Source organism: Pteropus alecto, unplaced genomic scaffold (assembly GCF_000325575.1).
Source record: "Pteropus alecto unplaced genomic scaffold, ASM32557v1 scaffold61, whole genome shotgun sequence".
Classification (NCBI taxonomy): domain Eukaryota; kingdom Metazoa; phylum Chordata; class Mammalia; order Chiroptera; family Pteropodidae; genus Pteropus; species Pteropus alecto.
The window spans coordinates 16,396,629-16,420,525 of record NW_006434835.1 but is presented as its reverse complement, the minus strand read 5'-3'; the positions used below and the strand labels follow the sequence as shown (position 1 = coordinate 16,420,525).

General features: G+C 47.7%; 3 protein-coding genes across 5 annotated transcripts in view; 2 read left to right on the top strand and 1 right to left on the bottom strand.

Moving 5' to 3' along the window:
- MPV17 (MPV17, mitochondrial inner membrane protein) overlaps positions 1 to 4,763 on the top strand; it is a 10,585-nt gene extending 5,822 nt beyond the window's left edge. For all 3 annotated transcript variants that reach the window (XM_006910325.3, XM_006910326.3, XM_015588115.2), the window contains exons 3-8: positions 2,287 to 2,402; positions 2,603 to 2,695; positions 2,785 to 2,880; positions 3,133 to 3,165; positions 3,426 to 3,478; positions 4,507 to 4,763. In XM_006910325.3, the coding sequence (XP_006910387.1) occupies positions 2,287 to 2,402; positions 2,603 to 2,695; positions 2,785 to 2,880; positions 3,133 to 3,165; positions 3,426 to 3,478; positions 4,507 to 4,576 (461 nt within the window). In that variant the 3' untranslated portion in view covers positions 4,577 to 4,763. The remainder of the gene's footprint in view (positions 1 to 2,286; positions 2,403 to 2,602; positions 2,696 to 2,784; positions 2,881 to 3,132; positions 3,166 to 3,425; positions 3,479 to 4,506) is intronic.
- Positions 4,764 to 5,543: 780 nt separating this feature from the next.
- On the top strand, positions 5,544 to 7,109 carry UCN (urocortin). The gene is made up of 2 exons (XM_006910324.3): positions 5,544 to 6,292; positions 6,576 to 7,109. Exon 2 carries the CDS (start codon positions 6,589 to 6,591, stop codon positions 6,967 to 6,969), a length of 381 nt encoding a protein of 126 aa, XP_006910386.1. The 5' UTR covers positions 5,544 to 6,292; positions 6,576 to 6,588; the 3' UTR covers positions 6,970 to 7,109.
- A 279-nt stretch (positions 7,110 to 7,388) lies between these two features.
- Positions 7,389 to 23,763, bottom strand: TRIM54 (tripartite motif containing 54). The gene is made up of 9 exons (XM_006910433.1): positions 23,596 to 23,763; positions 12,041 to 12,213; positions 11,330 to 11,501; positions 9,664 to 9,759; positions 8,733 to 8,966; positions 8,448 to 8,470; positions 8,207 to 8,331; positions 7,980 to 8,072; positions 7,389 to 7,492 (listed from the first exon to the last, which is right to left on the bottom strand). Exons 1-9 carry the CDS (start codon positions 23,761 to 23,763, stop codon positions 7,389 to 7,391), a joined length of 1,188 nt encoding a protein of 395 aa, XP_006910495.1.
- Between the last annotated feature and the right edge of the window lie 134 nt (positions 23,764 to 23,897).

Sequence of the window (23,897 nt, the reverse complement as noted above, 5' to 3'; positions counted from 1 at the left end):
TTCCTGCTCTGCCTTTAGCTTGTGTGACTGTTGGCAACGTGAAGAGTGAAAACACACACCTCTCTTTGTGACTCTTTTCTTTCCTGGGAATATTGCTGCTACACTCCCCACAGGTGACAAGGAACAGAGATGGTCACATTTTGGGAAGTAAAAGACAGGAAGTTCACTAGTCCAGGAAGTATCTTTAATATGTGGACCTTTGAGGCCTGGTATGGGCAGGCACGTCCTAGCGGCCACAGGAGCCTCTTGGCACCTTCTGGCCCCTGAGCCCAAGTCTCCGCCTATGCCGGGAATCCCCTGGCCTCCTGCTCCTCCTCAAGAGAAGACCTGAGTTTAGGCCCCAGCTCCACTCCTTACCAAGTCACCTCATCTCTCAAAACATTAAATAGAGGTGTGACTCCTTATCTCTCAGACCTTTTGTGACGATTAAATGTGTGAGACCCCTTTGTAAAGCCTAAACATCTTGCCAAAGTAGAACGTCAAACTGTTAGTCTTCATTTAAGAAGTGACTGCCTTTCTGTTTCATCCCGCCTCCCCGCGCCTCCCCCGGGCCTTCTCAGGGCCACTATTCTCTTCATGCATGGCCACAGCAGCTCCCTCTCCTACCTGGGAGTACAACTGGTGGCCCCAAGTTGTCAGGAAGAGGGGTAGGGAGTTAAGTGCTAACTGTGGGGAACAAGCCTTCAGTCCCACTGGTCCTCACACCTTGAGCCTGACATGTGGTCCTTTGGACTAAACTTAGAGGTCTTCATGGCCTTTCCCAGAGTAGTCCTGTTGTTTGGGGCAGTACATTTGACATTCTTCCTTGGTCTATTTTCTGAGCACCTGCCAGGGGCTTGGTTAGGTGTGGCAGGGAAGAAGAGAACAAAGATGTCTAGGATTCTGTCCTTGTCCTCTTGGAGGGTGTGTCTAGCTGTGTTCTGGAAAGAACTTCCACCTCTTTGGGAGTTTCAGGGAGAGGAGAGGCAAGGCTGATGGGTGTGCTGGGTGTCCCAGAGTTTCTCCATGTCTGAGAGTGCCAGCAGCAGTAGCCTAGGTCACCTACCAGTCCCCCAGCTCCCACCCCAGCTCTCAGCCTTGCCCAGCTGCCTCTGATGAGGCTACTCAGGGGCAGGGCTGTGCAGAAGATGCGGGGGAAGAGCAGTGAGTGTGCAGCCAGCACAGACGTCAGAGCCAGCTCCGGGCCAAGGAAAGGGGTTGAAGGATGTGTTTGCCCAGCGCTAATTGAGGGCACAGGGATGGTGGTGGCTACAGGGCTGGAGGGGGACTCTCATTACTCAGTGAGATGAACAGGCGAGCTGGAGATCAAACGGTCACTCCAAGCAGCCCTATAAGTGTATTTGCTAGAAATCATCACACCACCATAACTGATGGGGCGGCCTCTGTAAATAGTGATGAATTCTGGGTGCGGATGTCTGACAGGGGCTTCTTAGAGCTGGGTATCTGTGCAGGTGAGGGGAGGGGAAGCACTTGCAAAGCTCTGGGGGAGAAATGACTGTAATACCTATTGCCCGCTCAACCTAAGGTTGTGAATGGGGAAATCTGGGTTTACCTGATTGTGCTAAGAGGTGGCCAGGACTCTTCCCTGTGGGCTTGCCTACCAGCTCAACCAGTCATCATCCTGCCTGGGACCATCTGACTACTCATATTCAGAAAAACAGTTATTCTTGGCTGTTCTCCACAAATAGAGACCCCAAGACCAAGGCGAACGACATTGGCTACGGTCTTGCTTTGGGCTGGGGGAAAATAGTAAAGGTTCTTTAGTTTTCCTTACTGTTCTACACATGATCTATTCATAGTGTGGTATCCTGGAAAAAATGTCTAGAAAATCAAGCCACCTGGTTTTTTCCTTGTCTCTGCCGCTTACTAGTTATGCGAAGTCCCAGAACTTCATTCCATACCTCTAAAGTAAGAGGTTTGGGTGAAATTATCTGGAAGGCTTTTCCAATTCTGGCAGTCCATGGTTCTCAGCCCCTGGAACCTTAGATTTTCCTTCCTCTAGCCGAAGTTTCTGATGCTGACTCCCCTTGACTGCTCAATGCAGAGTTCTTGGGCCCTGGCCTGCTCAAGACTGCTCATCCCAGTTTCTAACAGGACACACATGAGGTGTCCCCATCCTTGGGAGAGGAGAGCTTTGAAGCAGCAGCCAGGGACTGGCCATTTGCCCCAGAATTCAGCCCCTTAGGTCCAGAGCGCTAGAGCCTTGTTCAGCTCAGCAGAACAAGCTCCTTGGACTGGCAGCCCATTCTGGGAGGTGTCCTGACAACATCTGTGTACCCCACACAGGGTCCCTGATGGGCCTGGGTGATGTTATCTCACAGCAGCTGGTGGAGAGGCGAGGTCTGAAGGAACACCAGATTGGCCGGACCTTAACCATGGCCTCTCTGGGCTGTGGCTTTGTGGTAAGTTCTGCCCACAGGAGGACTGTCGGTGGATTGGACAGTGGTCTGTTGCCCTTGGCCTTTCTCACATCTAAGCCAGCCTCAAGTATATGCCTGCCCTGGAATTTGGTTTCTAATACTCAGGGGAGGAGCTTTGTGATATAAAAGCCAACTGGTCCCCTCACTGCATCCCTGCTGCACTCCCTGGGGTTTACTTTCAGGGCCCTGTCGTAGGAGGCTGGTACAGGGTTTTAGACCGGCTCATCCCTGGCACCACCAAGGTGGACGCACTAAAAAAGATGTTGTTGGATCAGGTGAGTGGGAGAAAAGGTACTGGGGAGGGTGCGCTGCACTGGGGGAGAATGGGGTTTAGGTGCTCACAGCTCTAATTTCTCTTTCCTAGGGGGCCTTTGCCCCATGTTTTCTAGGCTGTTTCCTCCCACTGATAGGGACACTCAATGGACTGTCAGCCCAGGACAATTGGGCCAAACTCCAGCAGGTGAGCTGGGCAGGTGTGGTGGGGAAGATGTCTGGCTGGCAGACTGGCATGCCCAGGGGTGTGAGGCGGGCTTCACGGGGGTGAGACAGGCCGAAGTGCAAGCAGAGTCCCAGGCTCTGGAGGAACGGAGCTGAGGGGAGTGTGGTGCAGGAGTGTGCTCTTTGAACAGAAGTCTGCGTGTGATATTCAGACTAGGGGGTGGTGGCTGCTTGGAAGTACAGGTGTTCATTTCTTCCTTCTCTGTCTCCTCAGGATTATCCCGATGCCCTCCTCACCAACTACTGTGTAAGAGCTGACACCTCCGCTGCCTCTTCTGCTTCCTTGAGTCCAGAAGTGCCTAGGGATTGGGGGTCCTCCCGACATAGTAATCCCTCGATGGGGATTATTCTCTCATTTCCAGTGTGGGCACCGCACTCAGGGAAGCAGTCACCCAGCTGTTCAACTTGTTATTGTTTTCAGAAGTTGGAGAAAGACCAGGCAAGGCAGTGAGTCTAAGGTCAGGTGATGAAGGCAGCCCCCCAACATTTACCTTCTCTCTCTTGTAGCTCTGGCCTGCTGTGCAGCTAGCCAACTTCTACCTGGTCCCCCTTCATTACAGGTATGACAGATCCCTCCCCCACCCTTCAAGGAAAGCCACATTATGAACACTTGTAGATAAAATGATTCTCATTCAACCTTGAGCTACTTTAGACCCCCCAGAACACTCTGCTCTGATCGGAGCTCCTAGACTCCTGAGCATTTTATTCAGAACCTCTTACTCATGACAGAATCTGTCCCAGTGCGTCTGCCCACTGACCTTCATCTTCCTGGGGAGGGTCCAGCTCCACAATCCTGGGCTCCATCCCACTTGAGCTCTCTACCTTTGCTGCAGGGACAGTGCCTGGGGTGGCGGGGGGTGTGGCTGCAGCCTAGGTTAGACAGAAAGGTAGACCAAAGCACCATGGAGGAACCTGATCAGCTCAGTCCACTGCAAAGTACTATTTTACCCTAATAATAAAGGTAGTTGTCGAACCTGCGATAAAAATATAGTAGAACTCAGGATGAGTAGTTAAAATTATGGAAGTGAGGGGGCTTTAGGAACAGGGGAAAAAAATATGAAACACTTCAGAGGGGATATGGTTAAAATTTACATAAATAGCATAGCTAAAAGGAATATAGACTTATGAACCAAATTTCAAACATTAGGGTCCTTGCAACAGTCTTTGAAACTAAAGCAGGGTCAATTTAAAACATAAAAAAGAGGTGCTACTTTCTATGGTGGAGAGTACATTTTTGGAAGATGAGAGCTTCTCAGCTGGTACAAGGCAGAGAGACGCGTGTATTTAGAAGGAGCCTGGACAGGAGCGTGAATAACAGAACCATGCAGGACAAGATGGCTGCTGAGGGTATTTCACTTTGAGGCTCTTATCCAGGAGACAGACCTCTGGGACAGCACCAGAACCTGAGCTGGTTGTCCTCTGGTCTGAGCCACTTGTCTCCACAGGGGGCTGAAGGAAGGAGATGTAAATCTGGATGTTCCCAGAGATAATCCCTCCTTTTCCATTATGCTTTCCCATCTCTCCCCTCGCCCTCTGCTGCTCTTGCTTTCTCCTTATCCTTCTTCACGATGCCATTCCTGTTCCTTAGGTTGGCTATTGTCCAGTGTGTTGCTGTCATCTGGAACTCCTACCTGTCCTGGAAGGCACATCGGCTCTAGGTCTGCCTCACTCCACTGCTTCTACCTTGCAGTGATACAGCTTGACTCTGGTCAGATGACATCCTCAAAGTGGGCACATTGGTTTTCATGGAGTTCGGTTGCTGGTCACAACTTAATGGGGTTAGCACAATGAAATGGTCCATTTCGCTCTAAAATATAAACTGACTCCTTTTTGAATTCACTGAAACCTTTATAATGGTCTTATGCTGACCACATAGTGGGCACTCCATAAATATTTAACTATATGATCTTGTCAACTTAGCTTATACCCATATTCCAGCCAGTGCCACTCATCTCTGCTTTTCATAGATACTTCTGTTTCTCGAACCCTTCCCAGCCCTAGCATAGCTCCACTTCTTTGGGGACTCCCTCAAACCCTTTAGGTGAAACCTCCATAAATATATTATAAACATGTAATCCAGAGGCAATGGGTAAGACCCAACAAAAATACAGTGGAGTCAAAGTTTCTGGAGATGGACAGAAGTTAGAGACCACCAAGCCCAATCTTCTTTTACAGATGAGGACACTGAGGTCCATAGAGGTGAGGTGACCAGTCCACAACATGAGTTAGTGGCAGAATAGAAACTTCAACCCACATGCTATAGATTGAATGTTTGAATACACCCCAAATTCATATGGTGAAAAACCTAATACCCAAGGTGATGGTATTAGGGAGTGGGGCAGAGCCCTCATGGGCCATGTGAGGACACAGCAAGAAAATGCCATCTTGCTGTGGAACCAGTAAACATCCTCGCCAGACACTGAATCTACTGGTGCCATGATCTTGGACTTCTCAGCCTCCAGAATTATGAGAAATGAATGTTTCTTGCTTATAAGCTACCCAGTTTGTGGTACTTTTGTTAAAGAAGCTTGAATGGACTAAGATACCATATTTCCTCACTTTCTTAACCTAGAGGTCAAAGATATACTGCTGCTGAGATTCTCAGGAAAAATATTCACTTGGCTAAGCCAACGCTTTGGGGCAAACTCAGATGCAGATGGACCAGCCTTTTGTGATCTGAAAGCACTTCCGAGGCCAGAAACCCTTTTTTTATGGTGTTTCACTCAGACAACCCTAGAATTTAGGTCCTGGGGCTAGAATAAGATCGAGAATTCTGACTGACTCAGCCTGCCTCGGCTGGGTACCATGGTGATGGCTGAGTGCCAGGGTTGCACTCCTGATTGCCTCAGTTTACACAGCTGGTAGGTAGGGCAAGGAACTGGGTCTGAGCAGCACAGCGTTCTCCCAATGCCTCTGGCCCCTCTGGAGACAAAGGGCAGGATCAGCACCACGGACAGCCCCGCGATCCAGCCACCCTTTTATGTGCCAAAGAAGACTGGTGATCTGGACTCTGGTCTGGGAACCAGCCCTAGGCACTGCATACTGTTCTAAGCCGGTGAAGGACTCTTGTGGCTCCCAGAGCAATCTTTATGCCCTAGCCAGCTTCTCACTCACTGAGTCTGCTGTCGCTTCCAGCGTAAGCCCCAGAGACGTGCCCCTGGGGGTCTCGCCACCCGCTGGACTCGAAGTCGTGCCGTCATTGCTCTACAATCAGTGCATGTTCCCTGCTGACGTCAGTCGGAGCTGTCCTGGAGCTATATAAGGCTGGCGGCGGTCCCGGGACAGACCCCGTGTTTCCCAAGGCATCCTCAGCCCGCCCCTAGGGACAGAGACTGGAGCTCCGTCCGCACTGTCCATTCGCTGTTTGGCAACCTGTGAGTGGCTCGGAGCATCCACCCAGACTCCCTGAGCACCAGGACTGCACTCAGCTCACCCACCGAGACCCGCTAAGAGGAAGGGAGGGAGGGAGACGGGAGGGAGGGAAGTAGGAAAGGGTGGCACAGGACTGGGCAGCGGCTGGGACTGCAGGGAAGGTTGTGGGCACCGGGCGGCAGCTGCAGGGGACTGGTGTGGGCGCTAGATGTGCGCGGGAAGGGGAGTGGCGCCACCTGCGACTCACCAAGCACACCTCACCCTGAGCTGCCCCTATGTGTCCAGGGCCGGTGGCACCATGAGGCTGGCGGGACGCTCGGTGCTGCTGGCAGCGCTGCTGCTCCTGGCACAGCTGCGCCCAGGGAGCAGCCAGTGGAACCCGGAGGCTGTGGCAGCCGAGGTCCAGGACCCGAGTCTGCGCTGGAGTCCCGGGTCTCGGAACCAGGGTGGCGGGGCGCGCTCACTCCTCTTGCTGCTGGCAGAGCGCTTCCCGCGCCACGCGGGGAGGGGCCGGCCGGGATCCGCGATCGAAGGCGAGCGGCCTCGTCGGGACGACCCTCCGCTGTCCATTGACCTCACCTTCCACCTGCTGCGGACCCTGCTGGAGCTGGCGCGGACGCAGAGCCAGCGGGAGCGTGCAGAGCAGAACCGCATCATATTCGACTCAGTGGGCAAGTGATCCGTGGGGTTTGGGGACCTGAAAACCTCGACCCCCATCTCCCATTCCGGGGCTGGGCCGTGCGCAACTGGAACTGACCCAATCCTGCGGGGCTAGAGCGGCCCAGGGATACCCTGAGCACTCTCTGCGTTACTAGTTTTTAATAAAAGTGCTGAAGAACCTTTGGCTTCTGTTGTAGGGGTGCGGGAAACGTTCCACAGTAGGGAGGGAACCCATGGGAAAGTGGAGCCTCCAAGGCCAGCGGGAGGGAACCAGTGCTGTAGGAGGAGCATCCGGGAGAATGGCTTTCAGCCAGAGTCCTGTGTCCCCATTCTCCCCAAGTCCCCCAGGAACTCAAGTCCTTATCACCCCCCTACTCTTTGCCCTTGGCATTGGGCTCAGGAATCCATGCCTGATATCAACGAAGTACCCAATGGGGTTCAATTCACTTCCTCCTCCCAACTGGTCCCAGATCGGTAGAAGGGCAGGATGGTGATGGGGTCGACTCCGAAGCCGAGGCTGATGGAGTGAGCAGTGAAAGGAGCTGCGGAGCAGGATGCATTAGCCCTTTATTGAGCCCTCCCCCCACGGCGGGGCGCCGAGCTGGTGGGCACGGTGGTCTCTGCGCAGATCTTCCACCACCTGAGCGCCAGGTCCCTGGAGCGCGGGATCCCCCAGAGGGAGGTCAGTGCAGGCCTGTCCCCAGGAAAGAAAGCACGTGGGCGGGTTCTCCAAAGGAACAAGGCAACTCGGAACCCCAGCTCACCCCCTTTCCTCAGCCACATGGGTGTGTCCTCTACTTTTACACCCACCTTGGTCTGCCAGAGCCGCAGAGGAACGGCTGGTGGGAAAGGGTCCTATTGCACCGGCACTAGAGGGCACTCCCCTCCTGCTGGGGGTTGGGAGGCACTTAAAAGGAATAGGGGCTACAAGTGAACTCTGGTCCCACAGGAAGGGCAATCACGGGCGGGGGGCGGTGGTGGATAGGAATGTACCAGCCAGGCCCTCAATGCCCCTTGGGCCACACTCACCTTCCGGCCCATCCCGCCGGTCTTCCTCTGGCCCAGCGCTGCCCTCTTCCCCGTCCAACACCACCTCCTCATCCTCTTCCTCCCCGGAAGCGCCTGGGCCGAAGGAAGACCCCGTGAGGTGGAGTCCTTGCTTGTTTGGCCCTCATGCCCCACCCCGCCCCCACCCGGTGGGTCCTGACACTCAGTCCCGGCAGCTCTCGGCCTCTCTCCCTTCCTGGCTCCCTCACCTGGCTGGAAGTCTATCGTCCTCAGCATTTCGGCCACGTGCTCCACGTTCACGGTGAATTGCTCCATGCTTTCATAGCCTGGCTCTGGCCGTCCTGCCAGCTCCACCTTTGACATTGCCCCGACCCTGCAGTGGTGGCAGTGGCTCATCTGGAAACGCCCCAGCACCCTCACCACCCCCCTCTCCCTGCGTCAGTGAAGCCCTGCGGCCCCTTCCTTTCCCTCCCCTCTCCGCCTACTCACTTATTGATCAGCTCCTTGGCCTGCTGTAGGGAAGAAAAAGGGAGGGGGTTAAAGCACTGTGCCAATCTCTGGCACAGTCCCACTTCTGATGCCCCCCATATTCCTGCGGGGTAGGCAGTGGATGCATGTTCCAATTCACTAAGGAGAAAACCGACTCAGACGAGTCGACTTGCCCAAGGCCGTGAGGCAAGTAAGTGCCAGAGATAAGACTGGAACCCAGGTCTCCAGGTGCCAAAGTCTCCACTCCAGCCACTCTGCGGCCTGCCACCCTCCCCCAGGGCCCACCTGTAGGTAGAGCGCCATCTGCGGCTCCTCCATGGACTGGATGGCGGACTCCACGAGTTTAGAGGACGCCTCCAGGTGGTCTCCGTACTGGCGGATGAGGCCCCTGACTCGCTGAAGCTTCTCCTCCTGCTTCCGCGCCAGCGCCTGCAGCAGCTCCCCCTTCCGCTCCTCCAGCACCGCGCAAAGAGTCTCGAATCTCTGGGTTAGCAACTGCTTCTGCCTCCGGCTGTTGTCCTGAAAGACCGGGAATGAAGATGAGACCTCACAGCTGGAAAAGCGTCCACCTACATGTCCCACTGCCCACTTAGAAGTCACAGAGAGCCAAGAAGAAAAGTGACCTGTCAATTACACTACACATTAGTGGCAGAGCCAGAATTCTAGCCAAGGGCTGCTGATTCCCAGATCTTTTCAGAAAAAAAAATAGGATATTTTTTTGAAATGTAATTGACATATAACATCATATTAGTTTTAGGTGCACAATGTAATATTTGTGTATATTGTGAAATATTTGTGTATATTGTGAAACGATCACCACAATATTCTAGTTAACATCTGTCACCATACATAGTATTTTTTTCATATGATGAGAGCTTTTAAGATCAACTATCTCAGCAAATAACACAATATTTTAGAGTAGCCTCATGAATGTTATCTCTGTCTCTGGCCCTGGTTTTTACTTTTTTTTTCTTTTTTGATTACATTTAGTCCTCAAAAAGATGCAATGAGGTAGGCACCATATGATTCTTATTGTCACTATTTTATGTAGTTAAAAACAAGACCAAAACACAGAGAAGTGACTGTACCAAAGTCACAGAGTTCGTGAAGGGCAGAGCTGAGATTCAAACTAGCAGCCTGGCTAAGCACATCCCACTACTTGTGATCCACCTCCAAGAGCCCAAAAAACTTTCCCTCTCTCCCATCCCAGGCTTACCTCAATGGTCTGGCACACCTCCTCCATCTGTGTGATCACGGCTTGCACACGGTCATTGCCCGCCACCAGCATCGCGATGCCATCACTGAGCTCACTCTGCCACACATACAGGTCAGCACTTTGAGCTAGAGGACCTAGTTCAGAGCTGTACCCCTCCTACCCCAGCCAGGGCTGTCTAGGAGAGAACTGTCCTTATCCACCCCACCCTCAGGACATCTTCAAGGCAGCTATTCCAGCGATCTAGAGGGCTTGGAACTATCCAAGAGGTGTGGAAGCACAGTCTATGGATTCTGGAAGGAGGTCAAGACAGGAAGTCCTCCATCACCAAATGAGAAAGGAAGAGACATTCAGCAAATAACACCGAGTGCCAGGCACTTGGCTAGATGCTGTATCTGTACATTCATACCCTCCATCAAGTCTGAAAAATTCTTTGTTGATTATCTGTGAGGATAAAATTGCTTTTTCTCTATTCTCTTTATTTTCTCATTCTGTGACTCAGATTAGACATATGTTAGACTTTCTCATTCTCATCTCCCAGTGCAGCATTCTAGGCTTTTTTTTTGGGGGGGGGGGGTCCTCTCTTCCTGTTCGCTAATTCTTTCCTCAGAGAAATCTCTCATTTAATTCATCTTTGAATGTTTTATTTCAACAATTATATTTTCATGTCTAAAAGCTCTATTTGGACCAGAGGGTATGGGGTGGTGGAGGGGGAAGGTAGACAGGGGGTCGAATAGGTGGTGACAGAAAGAAATCTAACTATGGGAGGTGAACACACAGTGTAAATACACATATGCCTTACTGTTAAAGTGTACAGCTGAAACTTATTGGATTTCATTAACCAACGTCACCATAAATAAATAAATTAATTAATAAATAATAAAGAAAAGTTCTATTTGGTTCTTTGCCAAATCTGAATTTTTTTGATAGTCTATTACTGCTTGTTTTTTTAATTCCATCTTTTTTAAGAGCATTTTATATACAGTGACTTTCTGTTCTTTAATAATTCCAATATCTGAATCTCTGGGAATCTAAATCTGTCATTTTTGTTTCTGCTGACTTCACTAGAGGGGTACCTTTCTTTGTCTATTTTCAGTTGTGAGCCAATCTTTCGTTCTTAATCTAAGGGAAATCCAATGCCTTAAATTGAGGATTTTTTTTTTCCAGGTGTAATTTGCATTTGCTTTTGCCAAAAGCCAGGTGGCACAACTGACCACTTTAGTTCCTGGGATTTCGATTTAATCTGGGATTCTTAGGAGTCTTCGTTGCAGGTCTCCCACCTTTCAGGAGTTTGGAGGCAGAGTCTCATCTCTCTGGCTTAGTAATACTGCAAGCATTCATCCTCCGGGAAATCCTGCTTTTTCAGTGCTTACCACTCAGGGTTCTGTTCTCAGCTCATTCCCCCTACCCGCTCTCTCCACCCCACCTTCACTTGAAGATCTCTTTTACTTCCTATGTGCCTACCAGCATAACTTTAAAATTACATTTTATGTAGATTTGTGATAGCAGGAGAGCCTTGAGAGTATCTAGTCCACTATACTAAAGTGTCAGCTTGCATCCATTAGTCCTGATCTGCCTGCCTTTAAAACAAAGTGGAGTAAGAGGCTGAAGTTAGAGACTCTGTCCTAGTCCCCCAGCCCACATGCCTGCTCCCTCCACTGCTTGGTACCTTCTGGCGTTTGTAAATGGTGGGCAGCGGGGCCACCTCACAGTCCTTGTGGGCACCAAAGACCTTGCAGAGAGAGCAGGTGGGCACTTCACAGCTCAGGCAGTAGATATTGATCTTCTCCTCTTCATGCTCCTCACACATGAGGTGCTGCTCAGCCTTGGAGTGCAATGGCCTGAAGGGGAGTGGGCAGGATGGCAGGACGGTCAGGGCCCAGGCCAGCGGGTGATACAGGCCCTGAGAGTGCGAGTCCCCATGAACACTTTCTCTTCAGCCTCCACCAACCACCACCCCCTTCTCTGCTCCCGCAGCTGGTCCTGTGGCTGGGCAGGTGAGTGACTTCCACAGTGCTCTTAATTTGAGAAACAGAAAGAGCTAAGGGGTAGAGGAGGCTTAGTTCCAAGAAGTCACTATTCCAGGAGACAGGGAAGTCCCACAGGGCAGGAAGTAATGGAGGGTTGGCAAGGATCTTGCTGGTGGACTGCCAGCCCCTCCCCAGGTGGAGAGAGTGAAGGCGAAACATTGACCGGGGACCAGTGACCACTGAGCTGGGTGACCTGGGGCAAGTCCCTCCCCGCTCTTTGGGTCCACACCTCTCATCTCTAAACTGGGGGTCAGGTTGGTTGTTTCAGCTCCTCCCTTCTGGCCCTGACTGTTCCCAGGTTGTATCCCAGGCCTTGCCCCTTAGAGAGACGAAAGGCCCTGACAGCTTACCGAGAAGACTCCTGCTTGTAAATGTCTATGATGTTCTCCACTAGCAGGTTTCGCTGCAGGCCGTAGACACCATGTCGGTCCAGGACAACCTCATGTCTGCAAGACGGGCAGCGGAAACGGCCCCCGGAAGACACAGTGGTGGAGCCCCGGGATTGCCACAGAGGATTCGAGGCCTGCAGGGACGGGTAGTGTGAGTAAACAGGCACCGCGAAGCACGAGGGAACTGGCAGGCAGAGGACAATGTAATGGGAGCTGGGGAGGGGGAGAATGGTGGAGGAGGTGGCATCAGCTCTTTCCTCTGGTTGGGCCCCCCCTCTGCAAGCAGATCAGGGTGGGTGGCAACAACAGGCACCGCGAAGCACGAGGGAACTGGCAGGCAGGGGACAATGTAATGGGAGCTGGGGAGGGGGAGAAGGGTGGAGGAGGTGGCATCAGCTCTTTTCTATGGTTGGGCCCCCCTCTGCAAGCAGATCAGGGTGGATGGCAACGGAGACCTTGTTTCCCACCTTTATCTCATTATTCAGCCTACTTCCTTGACTGTCTTTGCATCCAGAGCCTAGCTCTGGTCAAGGCTTTGTCAGGATGCGGTCTCCCCAAAAGGGCCCATCTTGGAGGTGTGGGGTGACATTAACCTTGGCAGGAAGGCTCAGGTAGGAAATAGACTCTGAGTGTTGCAGCCAGTGTCCTCCAGCCTGGGGCTCTCAAGGGGCCACACCTGAGGAGAGCATAGCTTTTGCAGCCCTGGGCAGGGAGGGCACAAGCAGTGACAAGTGCTAAAGATGGAGCAAACAAGCCACATCATGATAAAGAATTCTGGGAAATCACTCCAGGGGCTGGGAATTAGGGGTCCTGGGTTCTTTTGCTGCCCTATGACACTGTTCTACTATGTAAATTTGGGCAAGCATTCAAATTTTGTAAAATTAAGGAACAGATTGGTGTGTTCATTCTACAACAAATACTGGGTGTGCCAGGGACTTATAGGCTCTGGGGATGAGATATGAAAGGATGCATCTCTTTCCTAAGGACAAGCAAACTGACAACTGCATCCCAAGGCTGTGGTGATAGGGCTAAGCTCAGAGGGAGGACTTACTAAAGATGTTTGTCACTTCCTCCCACTTACACCTCTTAGAAAACTTGCTCCATCTTGTTCTAAAAGGGGGAGCCCCACCATGCTCTAGGCTCAGAGTTGGGGAGGTGATTGCCTGAACCAAGCAGGACAAATCAAACTTCTCTCTAGGAACTTGGAATTAAGACATAGAACCTGAGGTGGCTAGACCATGTGTGGCTTTGGAACTGAAAAATCCTGTGGAGTTGGGCTAAGAGCCGACACTGTGGCCACCCAAAGTCTTGTACAAGTGGAAGCAGAAAGTGTGAGGGGTCAGAAACTCAGAACAGAGAAGGCTGGTCTGCAGAGAAGAGAAAAGAGTCAATTTGTGGAGAGCGGCGGGGATGAAAGACTGGTAGGGACTGCATATTGTTCCTCGATATTCACCTCCTCTTCTTAAATAACAGAGCCCCTGCAAGACACATGAAATAAAGACCATGTATTCAAGCCTCCCTTCTAGCTGGGTGTGGCCAGGTGACTGTTCTGGCCAGTGGGATATAGATAGAAATGTTTTGCGCCATTTCCAGGAAGTGTACAGGTCCTCGAATACCGTTAATGAGATGTCACAGGAACTTAACTCTTGTTCATATCAATTAGCCTATGATAAAATTGGTTTTGCTATACATCGTTTCACTTAAAGTTGGAGAACCTATCAATGACGTTAAGTGAAGACTACTGCCTCTTCGATGGGAGGGACATGCCTTATTCCTCTTGCCTCCTTCCTGCTGTCTGGAATGAAGAGAGAATGGCTCAAGTCGAGGCAGCCATCTTGAGACGGGAGGTAGCTGCACGTTGAGAAGGGCAGCAAGATAAAAGAACTGGGTCTCTGTCCTGGACTGCCTACCCATACTTCCACTTGAGAGAAAAAACAAATTTTTACCTTCTTTGAGCCATTATTATTTGGGGTTTTCTGTCATTTACAACAGAGCTTAATCCTAGCCGGCTGGAAGACCATGCAGTCCAAGAGAGTAATGGAGAGAGTAGTCACCTGTGTGTGACTTTGTATATTTAGATTTATTTCTTGCAATTGGATTCCATGAAATTCTCCAAGTCCTTGTGCTATATATATCCATCGGGACTCTTATGTGCATGCAGTAGCACCCTATGACACCTAGAGGGCACCCAAGTCCAGAGTCTCGGTTGATATTTGGTATAAAGAAATGTAGGCAAGGCTGGAAATGTGGCCCACTGTGAAGTGGGCAGCCTACTTGGGGAGAGTGACTGACATGTCACAAAGATCACATTTTGGGAGGATTTCTTGAGAATTATAAGAAGCTGGAGCGGATTAGTTTGAGATTTTCCAAGACGGTGTTGGTGTATTTGTCCTCAGTAACTAGAATTATGTGGATATTGTTGAGTTTAAGGATGAGTTGAAGTGTAAGATCACTGGGCTTTTGCTTGCTTGATACAATAATTACCTTTAAATATTTAGAATCCAAGTGGGTGAGGAGGCGTTGAGAGAACTCTAAGTCTGCGAGCTCCTGCAGGGATCCAACTTCTCTTTGATTTGCTGGTGGCAAACCTATGAAGGTGCTCGGTAAATGTTTGAATGGGAGGAAAGGGGCACATTCTAAAGCTTTAGCCCAGAGCAAAGACAAACTCATGGGTAGCCTCTTTCCTCCACCTCCCTCCCTCACTGCTCATGTTTTGAAGGCCAATTTTGTATCAAGCACTATGCTATGGGCTTTCTAGACATTATTGAATTTAATCCTTAAGAATTTCTTGTACAGATGGTAAATACACATTTACCCCCTAACTTAGACTACAATGGCTAACATCTATGGAGCCCTTACTTTATGCCAGGTTTGCTCTGAGTCCTTTTATTTGTATTAACTCATTTTAATCCTCGATCAACCCTATAAAGTAGGTACTACTATTAGCCCCATTTCAAAGATAGGAAATTGTAGCCCAGACAAGTTTAATAAATTGTACATGGTCATCAGCTAATAGGTGGCAGAGCCAATATTTGGATTCAATCACTCTGACTCCAGAGTCCATCCTAGTAATCAATGTACTACATTGTCAGATACAACATTCATCTATCCGAAGCTCAGGTAAAACAGATTTTAGTAAAAGCTTTGAAGAATCAAACTTCAACCCTTCACAGTGGAAAGAAACAACGGCCTAAAATTCAACTGTGGATTAAAGTTATCTGAGCAGAGATAAACAAAAGATGACCTAGCAAATCAAAACTTTCTGTGCCATGGAGCCTAGCTTGCAACCAGAATGATCTGCTCGTCTGTGGAAAAAAAAAAGAGGAAATAGCTCAAATCTCAGGGGACCTTCTCCCATGGATCTAAGCATGACCCCAGGGTGGATAATTCATCAGATTCTGTGTGAAAAATATTCTGAGGCAGCATAAGCAAATCGAGACACTTGACTGCTTACTAATCCAGGTCATATCCCTCTCTTCACCAAAGAAGCCAAAGGACTAAACAGAAATTGAAAACCAATGATAACACCCAGCTAGCCAGTTTGCATTTAAGATAATAGTGGAAGAAAGCCAAGGTAAATGGAAGGTTAAGTAAAGAATTCACTATGAGCACCAGATAAAACTACTCTTATTCAAAGAGGAGTGATAAGCAGGAGGGATCCAACAGGAGATGCAAGCCAAGATAATATAAAAAGGAGAGGAAAACGAAAGCATGACTAGCAAAGGAGAGATGAGGAACACCCTTTGGAAGATGATTTGTTCCAAGAAATAATACAATTTCAACTTAACATTATAAAGGAAATAAAGAAAACAAACTCTTTGATTAAAGAGGAGATGTAAGTGATCAAGCTGGACAAGAAAAGTGAGCCAGCAGAATGAAGGAAAGAAATTAAGTAAAATATATTATCAACACAGAAACAAAGTTCACATTTGACACAGTAGGAAGTGGAATCTACGCTCCTGAAAGGAGTCTTATAGATTGTAATGAAAAATAACAGGTAAAAATAATCAGGACTCGATGCTACAACATGGACCAACCTTGAAGACATTATATGCTAAAGCAAAATAAGCCTGACAAAAAAGACAAATATTGTGTGATCCTTCTTATATGAGGTACCTGGAATAGTCAAATTCATAAAGATAGAAAGTAGAATGGTGGTTGCCAGGGACTGGGAGACGGGGAATGGAGAGTTATTGTTTAATGGGTACAGAGTTTCAATTTGGGAGGATATAAAAGTTCTGGAGATGGATAGGGGTGATGGCTGCAAAACAATGTGAGTATTCGTAATGCTGTTGAATTACATACTTAAAAATGATTAAGATGGTAAATTTACATTCTGTGTATTTTAGTACAATATTTTAAAAAGTTAAAAAAACAAAAACAAAAGCAGTAATCGGGACTTGATGAGCTGTCTTGGCCAAGGCTTCTCTTTCAGACCCCTCACAGTCGGGATGGACTTCAGGGATTGACTCGAGGTGGATTTGAAAGGCTCACCACCTCTTCACCACTTCCCTGTCTGCCAAAGACGTTCCTTTAGCAGCTCACCCCACTGGCTAATCAATATCATTCTCCAGAACACAGGGGTCTGAGAGGTGATCAATACTCGGGCAGTCCATCCTAAATCCTTTGCTTGAACAGCGCCTCTCTTGGGAGCTTGAGAGCACAAAGGGCAGGTGGTGGGGAAGGGTGGGACCTCTGCCGTCTTCACGCTTTGGCCAAGGAACGGTGCTGCTCCCTGGAGCAGACACCACAGCTGAGCACAGCTGTCGCGTTCATCCCCTGGTCCCATAGACCCTTCCCTTTCCTCAAACTCAAGTCCTCCTGCCAAATCATACCTCTGGCTGCTAGGCCTTCCTCTTAACCTGCAGGACTTATCTTTCTTTCTGTGATTGCTTCAGCCAACATTTCTCCCACCCGTTCAACTCCCCACCCCACTTCGTTGGCTAGTCTCTGGCCAATATATGCATGTGCCCTTTGGTACTAGGGCTAAATTTGACCAGTAATAAAATAGTCAAGTTAACCTTTTGGATTTTCCAGGACCCTCTACCTCATGGCACAACTCTCATGTTGCTTAGGGGCCCTCGCGATGCTACCCATGTGCTAACTCAGTGTTTCCCAAAATATGATACACATACTGATGACAAACATGAAGATTGTAGGTGGTCTGAGGATGGACATTTATATTTTTTATCTCTTTATTTTAATGCATATTAGAAAAAACAACCAGCCTATAAAACTGTCGGTTGTTCATAGATTTTGTAATTTAGAATAAAGATTAAGTAAATATTTAAGCTTTAAAAGTAAATACATTCGTATAGTAATATTAAACATAGTACAGCTGGTACACGGCTCTGGCAAAAATCAGGAAGGCGAAGTGAGAATGAAGTTTGGGAAGTTCGCTCTAACCCTTTTCTGACTCCCTCTCCTCATCCAAACTTGTCTGTCTTGTGTCCCAAACCTTCTGCAAAGGTGGCTACTCTGAGAAAGGCAACTGTCCTGGATACATGGATGAAATTGTTACCCTTCTTGGTAACATCTCTGTGTTTTAACACAGTGCATTTAATGCAGCATGATATAGAGAAAGTAGCACTGATTTGAAGATCGGATTTCGGATTTGCTGTGAGCTTTGGATTTGCTATGACCTTGTGAAAGTCGTTTCCCACAGCCTCCAGTTTCCAGGTCTAAAAAGAGGGATTCGTACATAGCACTAGGTCCTTTCACGGGCTGACGTTCCCTGAGCAGTGAGACTTAATTGATAGAATTATGATAAGAATTTCAGATACCATGACCTGTGTGTATTTGCCTGTGAGATGGGGGAAGGCAGTTGTTGGTTTTATAACAATCTTCTTCTCTGATACCTTGTAGACAGTTTCTCTCCCTCTGTTTAACTTTGAGTATAATCAGGTATCTCAATTGTTTGTGCTTTCCCTGGCTGTTCCTGGAGCGCCCTCTTCCTGTCCGATGTAAGCACTTCTTGAAATCCCATCTCTTGTGAAATAGCCCTAGTGTGTTTAGATGGATTTCTACATTCTACAATTTGTATTACATCTGAGTTTCGAATTTTATATAATGTATCTGTATTATTTTATAACAAGAATAAATAATAAAATTGCTTTTTAAGAATAAACATGCTGGTAATTTCCTCTTCAGCATGTTTATTCTTAAAAGGAATTTTATTATTTATTCTTATTACACACACACACACACACACACACACACACACGCACACACACATTGTTCTTCAAAAGGGTCCATAGGCTTCACAAAATGGCAAAGGGGTCCATGGCACAAAAACAGATTACTTTCTGCCCTGACTGTAAATCTCTTGACGGTCTCATTAAATTTTACACTGTAGGGTGTAGAAGGCAACCTCCTTAATACATCTCCATGGCTGACAGTCTTACATGGGGAGAAAGAACTCTTAGCTAATATCCAGTTAGTGAAATTTCATTTTTGCTTCTGTTTATCTATTTCAAAATTAAGAAATGACCAAAAATGTATACATAAATGTCTTTGTTCTTGCCTTCATTTTACATTGTAAGATTGTGTAAACAGGAAAGCCAGCTCCATAATGTAAAATTTCATGTGTCAATGATGTGATGTGTAGAGGAAATTCCATCACTCTAGGAAACAGAACACCTACATTTATGTCCCTAACTCTGTCCTGTTGTTTGTGTAACTGTAAACTGTTTCCTGTGTTCTCCCTATAAAATAGCAATAACATCCATTCTATCTAACTCATATGGAATCGTGCATGTAAAGGTTCTTTATAAATTATAAAGCACTTCTCAAAGGGTTATTAACAATCCAAATCCAGAGTTTAAAAATATGACCACACAGAACCACAGGACATTAAATAACTTCTTTCTTCACTGTGAAATATAAAATGGAATAGAATAAATAAATGGAATTTAATTCTAGCCTATGTTCAAGGCTTTTCTGTGGCACACATGCCATGAGCTGTCTCTCTTTTATGGTCTATGGGGCCTTCTATTTCCTTTGTAATGATCCGTAGCATCTAATAGAAATGTTCCATCTAGAAAGATGCTCTGTGAATGCAATTACTCCGTCAAATCTATACGTAGCTCAGAATGTTTTCCTTCTTTCCTGGCTATCCAGAGTGATGCTGACTAGGGATTCTCGCCCAGGATGCAAGGGTGGGGTATGTTGGAGGCTATCTCCTCTCAACTGATGTCCTGGCCGGTGATGAATAGTGGACCATGCAGTCCTCTGAGCAAGACCCTCAGAATATTACTGGAAAAACCATGGGAAAATGGTGGGCAGAAGACCAGACATTTAGAGAAAAGTCGAAGAGCCTTAGAAGAGTCTAGATGTTGGCAAAAGCTGAGTTTGGGTGGGAGAGTGATTTTGAGTGGAGGGCTAGCTCTACCTGACAGAATATAGCAAAGAGCCTGGCACAAGGGGTTTGTGAAAAGAGGCTGGCGAAAAGGAGATTGATAAGCATAAGAGTGAGTCAAGTTAGAACACTTGCGACAGAATGAAACGGCCTTAAAATGGAAAACTATAATAATATTTCTTGAACTTTTGAAATCAAGTTGTTAGAATTACGAGGATGTTAAAGATCAGTTTAAAACACACTTTTAATTTTGCGTGTGTGTGTGTGTGTGCGCGCGCGCGTGTATGTAAAGAAGTTAGAAGAATTGTCTGGATTACATCACATGGCAAATTAAGGAAGAAATTGATGGGAGGAGAAACCAGGAATGTTAAGTCTTCTCGGTCTAGGATTTAGTTCCCCGCTAAACTAAGTTTCTTCCCTAGAGTTGGTAAGATCCCTAATTCTGTTCGAGGTTAATGCAATCCACAACTTCTCAATGAATCAATTTCTCATAAAGGTGACCTGCCCAAGGTTGAGCTGGAGAAGTCCCGGTGCCCTCAGTAGCAGGTGGAAGTGGTCGAGGAGGCAAGCAGTGTAGGATTTTCACTGGCAGGCCTGTACTTGATGACAACAGTTCCTAACAATTAACTGATAAGGAACTGGAATTCAGGGTGGAGTGAAATAGAGTGCCTCAATTCTCTTTCTCAGACTGCCCTTTATTAGAAAAGCCCCCTTTCTTAGTAGCCCCATCTCTGTAAATCTCTCCCTAAATGGACATCCTCCAGAAAAGCTGTTCCTGCACAATCTTCTTACAAGGCCTTCTGGTTGTCTGTTAAATTACAACAGGTTGCAGCTCATAAACAAGTGCCCACAGTGAAGTGGGGGTAGGTATAAAAATAAACGGAAGGCTTGCTTTAAAGTAGTTCAGGAGTGAACAGAGTTTACAAATACAGAGACACATGGGAAGATGTTTGTGTCAAATTCCCACATCAACAGCTTCTAGTCAGAATGCTTGGTAGCTGAGTGGGTGCAGTAAGGGGAAAAAGGGAGGAAGAAATGAAAGGGGTTAATGTGGTGTTTTGGTGTTTTATTCTGTTTAAACTCAAGAGAGAAAGAGGGAGGGAGGGGGAGAGAGAGAGAGAGAGAGAGAGAGAAAGAGGTGGGGGTATTACAACTCTAAAGAAAACTAAATTGTGATGGTGAATATGTAAAAATATGCACGGGGACAAGGGCTTAAAAGTAATATGCAAACATAAAAATAATTGTGTTGGAGGAGGTAGGATTATGGATGATTTCCTCTCAGACCTTTAATATTGTCCGACATTTTCAATTAAATGTTTTAACTTTTCCAATATTGCGTCCTGGCACGCCAGTTTATCTGATGTTATAAAATCACAATTCCCCCAAATTCTTGTTTGTTGTCCATCCCAGCAGTTCTTAGGACAGCAAAACACTAAACACCATCTATATGTTTTAGAGGACCGATTAAACAGACTGTGGTCCAGTCGTAACAATGGAACACCATCCAGCCATTTAAAAAGGAAAACACAGATCTGAATATGGATACAAAACCACCGCCAAGAAAGAGTAAGCGAATACAGGCAGATGTAGGACAATGAGTCTAGTTTAAATATGTGTACACACACACACACACACACACACACATACCCCTATCCACGGAATATTTTCTGGAAAGCTACCTGAGAACGTTACACACACACACACACACACACACACCCCTATCCACAGAAAATTTTCTGGAAAGCTACCTGAGAACGTCGATGATGGCTACCTCTATCTGCAGAAGAGAATTGAGTGCCTGAGGGTAAAGATTCACTTTTCATGATATAAAGTCCTATATTGTTTGGGGAAAAAAAAGTGTGTGTGTGTATGTGTGTGTGTGTGTGTGTGTGTGTGTGTGTATGTGTGTGTGTGTAATATAATATATGCCTGAGGGTAAAGATTCACTTTTCATGATATAAACTCCTATATTGTTTGGGGGAAAAAAGTGTGTGTGTGTAATATAATATACTAGCATCGCTTTTATAAGTCCTATTAACTTTCTAGGCAACATTCTAAAGGTATTCTTCTTAAGTGGTTCGAAGACAGAGGAACCAAAAGTCCTATTCTTGTCTCCATACTTAGAAAACAGACAATCTGATTATACCTAGAGCTGTCAAAATGTGGAGGCAACGTGTGAAAAAACTAAATATGCTCATCTTCCAGAGGGAGATCTACTGAGATGTATATACATAAGTACAGCCAGAGAACTGGGTCAGCCTCCCACCAGGCCCGCCCCAACAAAGTGGCAAAGAAACGAGCTGTTCACCCTCCTTTCCTTGGAGGGCCCAGGGTGCTCTGCACTTGAGAAGATCCATGGAACCGTCCCAAAGCCCTGGGAGTCATGTTAGTTCCCAAATATTCTGCACAGGGCTTGACCCAAAGCATTCCCAGGTTTCTCGGGGCCCAGGTCAGTATTCCGGAGCCTCGAGGAACCACAGTAAGTGTGCTTGAAAACAGAGGGCTGACCTGGACAGGGAGGTCACCTAAGCATCTTCTAGTCTCCTGTCCCTGGTCCCTCTGCCAGATGGTACTGTGTGCCTTGCCCTTGAATATTCTGACTCCTTTTATACAGGACTTATTGCCTTCATTTTCAAAACTTCTCTTTGCTTTCGCACATTTCAGGCTCTAATGAAAGGATGTTTCACTACAAATTCATGAGAAGGGGTGGCAAATTTGCCATTTTATCCTAGGTATCTCAGCCTGAAGGGTATTCAGAGAGTTACTTAGACCAAGGGGAAACCAAGATGGTGGACAGAGCACAACCTCTCACACAAGACTCGATGCCCAAGGCAAGTGGGCATAACAGCCATCCAGGCCCCAGAGAGGGAAAGTCACTGGCTCTGAGATACGCTGGAGCCAAGAGGCTCATAGTAGGCTTGGAGCTGGGAATGGGCCTCAATGGCAGGAAAGACTGCAGGGCTGGAGATCCGGTGAAGACAGACAAAGCGTGGTCCCATGGCACAGCCAAAGGACAGCCTGACTCAGTGAGCCCATGACTTCTCCCCAAACGTGAGGCCTCAAAGAACTTAAAACTGAAGTATTTTCTTGGCTTAGTTAAAAATCGCTTGTGTTCAACACCTTTCCTCATAATTTCTGATACAGAGAAAGAATGTATGTTCATTATGTTCCTTATTGCTGCTGTGCATAGTAGGCCAGCCAACTCTGGTCTATTCAGAGTTTTTACTCCATTTCTTCATTTGCAAGGGCTGTGAGTGTGTGTGTGTGTGTGTGTGTGTGTGTGTGTGTGTGTGTGTGTGTGTCTTTTCCCCTGACTCTCCCAGATCTTTGTCCCATTTTGCAAATTGCTATAATTTACACCAGTGGCACAGGGCAAGAAAGCAACCTCATTTATAAACCATTCTGGCACACAGTGCTTTTCTTTTTGAAACCGGTAACTAAGATAATATCTATGGATTTGATTAGCTGTGCTTTGCCTCCATGTAAACCCAAACTGGTTATGTTTCTGGGAAGTTAAATTTCTTCTCTGCCTTCTCTCTGCTTAAGTGACCTCGATTTTTTTAACCAGCAGGCCCCTTTACTGACTAATCTGGAGCGGGGCACGGGTGTGAACTTTAGTTGGGGAGAATTTTCAGTCTTCTGCCCACTGTCTAACTCTTCCTCCAAAGATGGATGCGCTAAGCTTTGCCTTAAATACAAATAGTTTTGCTGTCATCATGGACCCTTTTTACAGGATTTATTTTTTAGTGTTCCATTATCTCAAAGGCTATTTTCTCCAGGTTTTTCATAACGTTCTCGAAATCTGAAACTCCAGACTGGAATGCAGAATCTAGCCCAGACTGTTGCACAGCGTGGTGTAGGATCACCTCCCTCCTAGTTCCTATGGGGGCCTTCTTTCCTCTGTAGATATTGGCATTCCAGCTGCTGTCCACGCATAGGCTGTCCTCACCAGCCTGCAGAGCAGCTGCTGACTCATGCTTACTTTGGGATCTGCTAGGACCCCAGCTCTTCTTCTGGCCTTCGGCCGGGATGGCCACCACCCATCTCACAGAGAACTCTACCCATCACCTTTTGGGGGCTCAGTTCTGACCCAACGCGAAGTCTCCCACAAGTTCGCACTGTTTCACCTGGCCCCGCCCCTGCCCCTGCCCCGGCCCACCTGGAAGACGTCGTTGGCACACTTGCGGCACAGGTTGTGCTGGCAAGGCAGGATCACCACCGGTTTGGAGAACATCTCCAGGCAGATGGGGCAGATGAGCTGCTTCTCCAGGTTGTCCATGCTGTGTGCATCCCCTAGCAGCGGCTTGAAACCCACTGTGAAGTTCATCCCCTCAGCAATCGTGCCTTCCCTGGCCTTGGCCCTTGTCCTGGCCTTCCCGCACTGCCTCTGACCCTTCCTCGTTTACTTTAGATAGTCCGTGGATTCTTATGTTCCCTTTTGTCGCTCACTCTTGAAATAGC

Coding starts and splice junctions, on each gene's coding strand:
- TRIM54 (XM_006910433.1), bottom strand. CDS start 23,763: ATGAACTTCACAGTGGGTTTCAAGCCGCTGCTAGGGGATGCACACAGC. Junction 8,471..8,732: donor AGATGGCGCTCTACCTACAG/GTGGGCCCTGGG, acceptor TCTTCCCTACAG/CAGGCCAAGGAGCTGATCAA. Junction 7,493..7,979: donor CCGGCGGGATGGGCCGGAAG/GTGAGTGTGGCC, acceptor CCTGCTCCGCAG/CTCCTTTCACTGCTCACTCC.
- UCN (XM_006910324.3), top strand. CDS start 6,589: ATGAGGCTGGCGGGACGCTCGGTGCTGCTGGCAGCGCTGCTGCTCCTG.